General features: G+C 37.4%; 1 protein-coding gene across 1 annotated transcript; it reads left to right on the forward strand.

Moving 5' to 3' along the window:
* Positions 1-8,957: 8,957 nt before the first annotated feature.
* On the forward strand, positions 8,958-10,890 carry LOC110709502. The gene is made up of 4 exons (XM_021887723.1): positions 8,958-9,558; positions 9,706-10,092; positions 10,178-10,352; positions 10,428-10,890. The coding sequence occupies exons 1-4, from the start codon at positions 8,958-8,960 to the stop codon at positions 10,888-10,890; spliced, it is 1,626 nt and encodes a 541-aa protein (XP_021743415.1).
* Positions 10,891-11,410: the final 520 nt, after the last annotated feature.

Below are 11,410 nucleotides of genomic sequence, written 5' to 3' on the forward strand. Positions count from 1 at the left end.
TACTACCTTCGTTTCTAAAAGTTTGACTCACTTACTATTCATGTGGTCAAAATAAAATAACTTTGACCACATTTTATGAGCTCATATTAGATTCCCCTTATTATAAATAATCCAAATATCAACTTTTTGAAAATTTCACTTATACACAACCGGAGTTATTCATGGTCAAAGATGTTCATTGGAGAGCGCGCAATTGCAAAGTGACTCAAACTTTCAGGAATGGAGGGAGTATAACTTAACTAATAACCCATGCATCGGACAGGCCAAAAGAATAGTTTTTTTTTTTAATTCTTGTGCAAGTAGTAAATGTTAAGAATATTATGAAACTGAAGTAGTATATAGTCTATTTCAAAATCAGTTCTTTGGTTGAGTCTCATGCTTCAAATTTAGGAGGCCTTTCAAAGGGAGGTTAGAGAGGTATAAGTAAATGCATTACGAGGGGCATGGTGGTCATTACACGTACATGCATATTGTGAATTTAGAGTAGTACCATTGGGTGATCAATAATATCATTAGATGATCAAATAGTACCATTGAACATTCAGTGGTACTTTGAATGTATCTAGTGGTACTATATATTCATTCAGTGGTACTAACTGTGTGTATAAATAATATCACTACATAGTCAATGGTTTTATACAAGCTTTCAGTGGTACATTTAAAAGTGGTTCCACATACCCATCTCTCTCCTCCTTTCTCTCACCCCATGTGCTTTTCAATATTTTAATATTTGTTATGCATTTGCAAATGCATAACTAACCTACATTAGTACTTCCTCCATTAAGACTTCATATCAAAACTATGTTCCACATAAAACATAATCGCGTGGGTTTAATTGTATCGGGAACTTCAACCTACAACCAACAAAAAAGCCTTGAATTTTGCATGAAATAAGAGGACAGCCGAAGTAATTTTTAGTGGCACACAAATATAAGATAACTGATGCACTGCATTCAATCAATACAATTACAAATTTGAGGAATACAATTACAAATTTGAGGTCCACATGACAAACCATCACATAACTACATATAACATTATGTAATGTTGATGCATACCAACCAATATCACATGGCTTTCGGTTGTTTTTTTTCTCATGCCTATCTCAATATACCATTGCATTTGCATTGTATTTGTACTTATTTGTTATGACTTTTAATTTTTTATTTATCTTCAGATTTATGTTGCCACATATTAACTTGAATAATGAATATTATCTGTGTGTCTTTTTTGGAGCGAAACATTATCTATGTTAATCAATGGATTCATGCATATTCTTCATTTCTAAATTCTAATAATGTGCTTCTGGAGTTTATGTTCACGCATCAATATGCTTGTTCTTACCCTAAGAAACAGCAACCAATAACTGTTAAGTTTCATAGAGCTTACCCTGGGTTTTTCGTATGCTCCACTACCTTTTTTTAATAATTGAAAAAATACATTGAAAAATAATAATGATTTAAAATTTTCAAACAAAAATAAGTTTGATTAAGCAAAATTAAGTAAGTACGTTAAAATCAAGTTGAACTAAAAGTAAACTAGTTAAGCAAAATTAGGATTTCATTCAAGAAATATACTCTCTCTGTTACATATATACTTCCCCCATTTCTATTTAGATTAATGTAGACATCTAAAAATGTCTTCCAAAACAAAACCCGATAATGAACAACCTTTGACCGCCATTATTCGTTGGGTCAAATATTAAATCTTGGGAGTGCTTAAAATCCATATTCAATCCAATATAGTTTACAAATCAGTCTACCTTTCAGTCTAAGTATTTAGTCAAACCTTGTCCAATCCTCATTTTAGCCCAAACCATTTTTAATCCATTCATTTATTTATTAATTAAGCCCAATTAATAAATTATAAAACCTTAAATTTGAAAATGATTATGGAATGATAGAAACGACGCCTAATTGTCACGTGCTTTATGTAAAACAAGATAAAAACGAATTTTAAAGAAGTTTTCAGAAAAACCAACTGCCGTGTCACGACAGGAATTACGTGCCGCGGTACATATTGCCGCGCCACGGTGTCTGTTTTGTCCTGTTTTATCTTATTTTCACGCGTTTTTACTTCACAAATGATAGAATTGACTACCGCGCTACGGTACAAGTACCGTGCCATGGCAATCTGTACCGTGCCACGGTGCCCAATGCCGTGGCGCGATGCACTTTTCTTCTCCGACATTCTAGGTTTCCGGACCTCATTTCTCATTTCTTCTCTATAAATACGAGGCTGATTTACAATTTCGAGGCACCAAATCAGATTCTCTCTTTCTCTCTTATGCTCTAGCCTTATACACCTGCCTTCCTAATTTTACCATTCATTCCCTAAGCACTCCCCGGAGTCCGTACTTAAGCCAAAGCGTGAAAGGGAAGAACTGTTTGAGAGTTTGGGCCTTAATCAACTCTACTTTCATTTAATTTAATTTCCATTATTATTCTTTGAAGTTACTAACGTGTTTATTGTTTAATAGTTGCAAGAAAACGCAATCAAAGTAATTAAGGAATCATGTTCCTTTTGTAACTATTATATTTCTAACGATTTTTATTATGTTTATAATGTATTAATCGTTGTTATTATGGTTAAATTGCTTCCAATATTGATGTTGATTCTATTTTTTTATGTTTATCACCATATTGCATGTTTAAAGGGAATATGTAATTGAATATAATGACTAATAAGATAATTTGGACGATCGGTTTAGGTTCCTTTATTAATCTTGTTGTTTAATTAAGTGATTACTAATAACTAGAATTATGTGTGCATTAATATTCAACTAATTTAGCCTAATTTAGTTTAGAGCAAATTGAATCTTTGTTTATATGCCTTTGAGATCGTTGGAAATACTTTTCATAATAAGAATCAAGTAGAGGCCAACAATACGGGCGAATGTGACTCCATGACTCACTTCGTACCATCATCCCCGATCCTCCTTTCGTAGTTCCGAACCATATGGAGTTAGTAATCTCATGGATTATGAATCGGGTGTAACCTTCACGAATCAATCGTTGTTGCCTTTCGTTGTCCCTTATTCGTGGTTGCCTTAATTAATTCGTGAACGGTTTACAAGCTCCTTAAAAACTTGTTGGCGGCTCCCTACTTTCTTTGTCCCTAATCGTATATGTCAATTCCCACTTTCAATGATTGCCGAGCATATTCACAACATGCTTAGATAGGCGCGCTTCGAATAACGCCTACAATTTGGCGACTCCACTTGGGAGGATTCTTTGTTACTAATCGATTTGAGTGATCAGTTTTAATCGAGATGAATGGATGAGACTTGAAAGATTCTTGAATCGTATTCCTATGATTAAATTGGCATTTTTGCATATGCATTGACATTTTAACGTCGTATTTAGATTCGCCTCGTAAGAAAAATCGAATAGCCTGATCTCGATTGAAAAAACAAAGGCACTATTATGTTTTTTAGTACCACGCAATAGCAGAATTGCCGTGCACTACAAGAAAATAGGTCGTTTCCGATGGAAAAATTCCGTCGGAAACACCCTGTTTTCCGTTGGAACCGGTTGTCGGAAAAGTTTTTGTAGGAAATACTACCTTTTCCGACGAAAACTCTGTCAGAAACATTCTTCTGACGGAATATAGTCGTAGGAAGAGATTTTCCAGCCCGGGAAAAGTCCGTCGGAGAAAAAAAATAAATAAAAAATAAAGACTCGAAAAACATACCTTAATAACCAAAATTGGATTTGAATTCTTGAATTTTGGTTAAATAGGCCAAATTCAACAATGAAAAGTCTAGATCTAGACTTTTCATGGTCGAATTTGACAAGAAAAACCATTAATTTCTAAATATATCGAGAAAACATCACCGTTACACCATTAGATGTCAAGCCACTCATCGGAAAACATCGAGAAAGAGAAGAGAAATGAGGAAAGAGAAGAAAGAAGGAGAAGTTGGACGGATCTTGAGAAGAAAAGAGAAGAAAGAAGGAGAAGATGGACGGATCTTGAGAAGAAATGAGAAGAGAAGAGGCGGAGAGAAAGAGAAACAGAAGGGGTGGAAAGAAATAGAAAGAGAAGGAGGAGGAGAGAAAAACAGAAGGTGCGGAGAGAAAGAGAAGAGGAGTGAGAAAGAGAAAGGAGAAGTAGAGAGAGAGATAAATGAAATGAAGGGGGAGGGATGTCTGTTTAGGGTTTAACAGGTAAGGTTTCGTTTTATTTATTTATTTATATTCCGACGGAATATTCCGTCGAAAATTTCCACGGATTGTTAAAATTCGTCGAAAATATCCGGCGGAATAAATATCCGTCGCAAATTCCGATTTTTCCGACGGAAATACGTGTCCGTCAAAACCTGTTCGTCGAAAATCGACCTATTTCTTGTAGTGGTGGCACGGCACACAGCACCGTGGCACGACAATCTGTACCGTAGCACGACACTTATTGCCCGTGGCACGTACTACTACAAACACTCTAGTGGTTGTGCTTTCTTTTCGTAATAATTCCTTTGTTTTTTCTAAAAATCATATGTGTTCTACATACGTTTTAGCCTCGGGGGATTTAAGCTCTATCGACCCGAAAACGCTCATGGCAATAAGGGTTCATCCGAGTTTTTAAATCCACCCAAACCATGGAATCGAGTTCGATTTCATCATGAACTCGCGGAGCCGCTCGTTGGCATACACCTCAACAGAGGTTGCCTTTTTAAACGCGTCTAAACTCTTAACCATGGTACCCTTTTGACGCCCAAATAAACTTGACCGTAGTGGAACATATAACTTGACTTTAGGTTGCGAACTTCATTACATCATTGTGACTAGAGGTGGCCAGTGGGCCGGGTTGGACCCAGCCCACCCTAACCCGCACGGCTGGTGGGTCACGTGGGTTCAACCCGGTTTCAACCTGGCACAGCTCGGATTTAACCCAGGTTGTGTCGTGGGTCCAAAATTTTCAACACAACCCATTTCAACCCAGCTCGGTTTAACCCGTTTGATTCGACCCAACTCGCACAACCCGTTTTGACCCATTTAATTCGACACACCTAGCCCGTGAACCCACCTAACCCGACCCACCTCGCACAACCCAGCCTGCACGGCCCACCAACCCGCATGGCCCACCCAACCCGCACGACCCAAATCGCCCAACCCGCACGACCCGCACGGCCCGCACAATTTGCACAGCCCGCACGGCCCAACATCCATTTTTAAAAAAAACGGCTAGTTTTTTTGTATGTAACGACTAGGTTTTTGTATGTAACGGCTAGTTTTTTTATTGTATGATCATCCCTTCGATTTTCCCTATAAATACCAATTCCATTTCACTCAAATTTCCACACAACTCAATCTTTCTTTATCTCTTACTCAAAAATTCTTAATTGTTCTCAAATTCTCAAGTGTTATATAGAGTTAGATTTTTGTTAAAAAAAATCTCCTTAATTTATTAGTATTCTTAAGATTCTAAAAAAAAAAAAAAAGTTCTTCTCCATATTATAATTAGTAATCACAAAAAAAAAAAAAAAAAAAATGGGCTCAAGAGGAGGAATGGGAAGGAGTCAAAGTGGTGGTCGAAGTGGTGGCCAAAGGAGTGGTGGTGCAAATTTTTCGTATGAAATTAATACGGAAAATTTAAACCAATTTGTCAATCAATACGGAGATTATGGTTTAGGAGATGGGCGAAATATTCAAACGTCTCCACCACAACATTTCTCCCACCAATCATCGAGTTCAACTATGCCACCTCCATCGCAACCAACATCACAACCAACATCTCAACCTTCATCTCAAGGTAATTTCTAATTAAATTTTTATTGTTATGAATATTTAAAAAAAAACTATTATTAATGATTATAAAGTTAGTTTAGTTTCCAATTTTCTATGATTTATAATTAGTTAATTACCATGAAAAATGTGTTTAAGTAATTATAATTAAAATATTTAAAATTTAAAAGCTTATTTTCATGAATAGAGTTTAAAAATTAATTTCAATAATTTGATTTATGAAAGGTGGTGGCGGTGAAAGTAGAGGTCGAGCACATTATTCTTGGGTGTGGAAACATATTGAACGAGTGGAGGTCACACCCCCGGGATGGTAACCCGGTCAACCAAAGAGGTTCATGTGTACATGTCTAGTTTGCAAGGCGCTAGGTGGAAATGTCAAGTCATATAATTGGAAAACGGGAGATGGAACCGGAACCTTTAGTCGGCATTTGCAAAATAAACATCACTTGTTCGAAAATGGCCCCCGTCTTTCGGGGGGTGGCGTCCAAACACAATTGGGTGGATACATGAACCAACCCGGCGGAGGTACACCTTTCATTTATAATAAAGATAGAATGATTGAAGCAATGAGTACTTTAGTTATTGCTAATGAATACCTTTTAGTTATGGTGAAAATGCAAACGTTGAGCATTTTAATAAAGTTGCATTACAACCTGCATTTACTCGTGTCCCCCGAAATACCCTAAGACGTTATACACAAACTTCTTATTATAAGTATAGGAGTGGTTTGATTGAATTATTTCGTACTTTTGATGGTCGTGTTAGTTTTACAAGTGATGCATGGACTTCTAGTTTTGGCGAACCTTATCTTTGCATTACTGCTCATTGGGTAAATGATGATTGGTTTATTCAAAAACGTATACTATGTTTTCAAGCTATGGAAGAAAGGCATACCGGTTTTAACATCAAAGTTCGTATTTTGGATTGTTTAAAAGAATTTCACTTGAATAATAAAGTTTGGGAAATTCTCAATGGTAGCCCCAAACTTTTGGTAATTCTCAATGGTAGCCAGTTATTTAAAAAATTCTCAATGGTAGCCCCGAACTTTTTAAAAAGTTGCTCCCGTAGCCTTTATTAGTAAAAAACGTTAAGTTTCCGTTAAATTTGAACTATGGTTAAATATTTTGACGTTGGTCAGCATTTAAGACATTAACCCACCCACCCAACTGCATTTAACATTGTGCATTCATCTTCTTCTCAGTACTCTGTTTCACGCTTTGAAGGAAGATCAAAGAACACAATTGTGGGAGGGGATTTGAAGGTCGAAGAGAAGTTTGCGTGTAAAGGCTTGATTTTGTGTGCTGCTGCATCACGGTAGGTGTTAATTATTCAGTTATAGTTTAGGGTTTAATCTGTGAAATGCTCGACGTTATGTAATTGAATGACTGACGAAAAATAGGGTTTTTTTTGTTAAATTATGCATGTTAGTCGTTATATGTTGTTAATTATGGCGTCAAAATGTTGAATTTTGGTTTATTTTGGTGTTAAATTGTTGATTATTGATTGTTGGCAAATTATGGATTAAATGTTGAAATGTGGGCAATTGTGGGAATTACGGTTCGATTGTTGAATTTTGGCATGGTTACTGGTATTTTCTGTGTAATTGTGGGAATTAGGGTTCAGTTGTTGGACAATTATATGTACTGTGAATTATATGTGGGAATTTTGACGTTTTGTTTTGTTCGTTATATGTATTGTGAATTTACAGTTGATCTTCATCAACATCTTATATTGATATTTTCATATGTAATTACTGCAGAAAGGACTGCCCAATCACCCTAAAGTTTCAATACAAGGGTATTGATGTTGACATTGTAGTAGATGACATTGATAAGGTTATGCTTATAGACCTTATCATATATTATTGGGAATTTTGTGAGTTAAATTCCATCCTCACAGATACCATAGGTTTGAATATTTGTGGAAGATGAGAGAATATGAGTTAAGGACAGACAATGATTTGGTGGTAATGTTTGATAGGCTGCAGGGTAGAACTGTGATACATATTTGGGTAGATGATGGTGAGGGTGAAACTGATATTGCACAAGCTGCATCTTTGTTAAGAGCTGGTAGAGCTGAGAAAGAGAAAGTTGAAAAATGGAGGGAAGAAGCTAGGAAGGAATTAGAACAATCTGACCCACAACCTGACAACCCACCTCGTTCAAAACAAACAACTGAAATAGCAGTGACTTATGTGCTTGATGGGGATAATCAACAGGTTAAGCAACAACTAAGCAAGTTAGTTCCTAAGAGAAGTAAGTAGACAGAGGGGGTACATGGGGGAGGAGGGAGAGGAAAGGGGTGTGCAGAAGCTTCAAGTAGAGGGGGCAGAGGGGGGAAGGGCAGTAGGGGGAGGGGTAGAGGGGGAAGAGGTAGAGGTAGAGGTAAAAAAACAGGGTTTTCATTTGAGGAATGGTTTAGTTCTTCCAACCCTTTGCCTGACAATGCAGAACCAGTAACACAGCTTCCTGTAACTGATTCTAAGCCACTTATTGTGCTTAGGAGGAGTCCTAGAAAAAGATCAAAATCAAATGATCAATTAAATGTTGACCCCCCATTAACACAAGCTGAACTACTACCTGTTGTCATGAAATCAAACTCTTTCATTCCCACACCAAATAACCCAACTCCTGACATAGCAGAAGGTGATTCAAGCAGGTCTTCTTTTGCCCTAAAAAAAATAACAAGGAGAATTCCTATGACAACAGCTAGAAGAAAGGGGATTGTTATTGATTCATCTGTGAGTCAGGGGGGTAGCAACAGTTTAAGTGAAGGAACTAGGGTAGTAACAGATGTTGATGTTGACTTGAATGAGGATGATGACTTTGATATGTTCAATGACATAGAGGATGATGAGGAGAATGAGTATGTCCCTATGGGAGAGGAGGACTTAGATGAATATGATGATGATGACAGTGTTGAAAATGAGGGTGACTTAGAGGATGATAAGGGTGCTGAAGCTATTGCCATCCATGACAACTTTGATCCCTTTAGAAGTGAGCTATTTAATGATGAGATAGGGGATGATGACAACTACTTTATAGGCTTTACAGAAATGGAGAGATATACAAAAATGAGGAGTTTGGAGCAATAGTGTTGAAACCATGGCAGTTGTTTGTTGATAAGAAACACTTGAGGGATGTGGTGAGGGATTACTGTATTCAGTGTGGGTTTTCTGTGGTTGTGGTTAGAGAAAACAACCATAGGTACACTATGAGATGTGCTGCTATGGGGTGTGAGTGGAGATTGCATGCTTCTAAGCTAGCTGATGGGGTGTCTTGGGCTATTAAGAGTATTACCAACTCTGAGCACACATGCAGTGGGTTAGATGTAAAAAACTCAATGGTGAGTTGTGCATGGGCTGTGAGGGTGCTTCTTGAAGATGTGAGAGCAAACAATGACATTACTGCAAAGTCATTGAACACTCTTCTTTTTCAAAGGTTTGGTGTGCAAATGGCAACAAGCACACTGTATAGAGTGAGGCAACATGCTTTGTCTCAGATTCATGGGTCACATGATGAGTCATATGCCCATCTGCCAAAGTATTGTGAAGTCATAAAGCTGACAAACCCTAGATCAGCTGCTTTTGCTGCATGGAAAGAATTAGCAGACCAACCTGAGAGGCCTTTAGTGTTCAAAAGTATCTTCATCAGTTTTAGTGGTGTACTTAATGGGTTAAGGGGTTGTAGGGGCTTGATAGGGGTTGATGGGGCACATCTCAAAGGAAATTATGGTGGTGTCTTGCTCTCTATTGCACTGGATGGGAACAATGAGATATTCCCATTTGCTTGGGGAATAGTCACTGCTGAAGATGGTGACAACTGGTCCTTCTTTGTTTGGCATTTAAAGAATGTATTAGCTTCACTTTGAAGGGGAGACAATTGGTGCATCATTTCTGACAGGCAAAAGGTTTACATTACTCAACTTAATTTAGCCTATTTACCTTATTTAATTGATGCAGATACCACACTAACATCATGTAAGTGTCAAATGCAAGGTATTGATATTGCATTGACTGATGTATGGCCAGAAGTTGACAGAAGGTATTGCTGCAAGCACCTTGCAGTCAATTGGAAGAAGTCATTTCCAGGGCCTTTGTTGTTCTCTTTGTTTTGGAGAGCATGTAATGCTAACTCAGAGTTCACTTTCAAGAAGGCTATGGATCAATTAGGCAAAGTTAATCCAGCTGGCAGGGTTTGGCTTTCTAAATTAGGAGATCAAAAGAGGTGGAGTAAACACAAGTTCAACACTGAACTGAAGTGTGATGTCAATGTCACCAATTTTGTTGAAAGCTTCAATTCCACACTAGGAATGGACAAGAGCAGACCAGTTCTGACATTACTTGAAAGTAAGTCACAATGACATTTATCTGCTATAATGCTTGGCAAAAGGGTTCCAATTATCTGTTACTAATTTCCCTTTGTTTATTATAGGTGTTAGAAGGAACACTATGGTTAGAATGGCAAAAAGGAGGCAGGTTTGTGAGACATGGAAGAGGCAAGACATATGCCCACACATTATAAAGAGGATACATCAGCTTGTTCATGAGAGTAGGACTTGCATTGCATACATGAGTGCTGAAGGAGAGTATGAGGTTCAAGATGGCAAGTCTGTGCTCCCTGTAAACCTCAACAACCACACTTGCTTATGCAATGTGTGGTAGCTGACTGGAATTCCATGCAGACATGGTATAAGAGCCATCATTAAAGCAAGGTTGGACCCCCACTCCTTTGTCAGTGACTGGTATTCAGTCACCAAGTACAAGGAAGCTTACAGCTGTGGGATTAAATCCATACCAGATGTTGAACAATGGCCACCCATAGACATGCCTCACATTAATCCACCACCCATGAAAAGGGGCATAGGGAGGCCTTCTAGAGAGAGGAAGAGAGCAGATGATGAAGAAAAGAAGGGGAAAAGGGCTAAGACAGTTAGGTGCAACAACTGTAAAGCTTTTGGCCACAATGCAGCTACTTGCAAAGGAGGTATGACAGCTAAGAAAAAGGCAAGCTATGGTAAAAAGGGTAAGAAGAAGCAACAACCACTACCATCCTCTCAACCCAGCATTAGGGACAAGATCAAGATCAAGATCTACTGCAGCAGTTGCTACATCACAGCCTTAAGCTTAACTTTTTTATTTTTATGACAAATATCATCAGCCAAAACATTAATTGTTACTTATAAATATTTTGTAATGAAGTATTTTCTATCAGACTTAAGATATGTATTTTGTACTTAATTAGTTTATATCAGACTGCGGCCACTTCATTTTATATCAGATTCCTACTGCAGCCACTTCAATTATTCATAAGTTCATTTCAGATTCCTAAATTGCATATGTTCAGTCCTACTTTGCATATTAATTTGCTTGCATATGACAGTAGGAATTGCATTACATTTGTTGGTTTGCATTTGCATATGTTCACAAAATTGCATTTATATATGCACATGGTAAAATAGGATAAATTTAAAGCTCATAAAATTAGCAAACAACCCCATTTTATTCAAATACCAGTGCATTTCATACAACCCTAAGTCCTACATTACATCACAACACATGAAAATTATTCCATCATACTACACAGGAAATACACAAACAACACCACAATTGCAATCTTCACACAACAGCTAAGTCCGTCTTTCACTCCAGCAGCAATTGCAGACCC

Source organism: Chenopodium quinoa, unplaced genomic scaffold (genome assembly GCF_001683475.1).
Source record: "Chenopodium quinoa cultivar QQ74 unplaced genomic scaffold, ASM168347v1, whole genome shotgun sequence".
Lineage (NCBI taxonomy): Eukaryota > Viridiplantae > Streptophyta > Magnoliopsida > Caryophyllales > Amaranthaceae > Chenopodium > Chenopodium quinoa.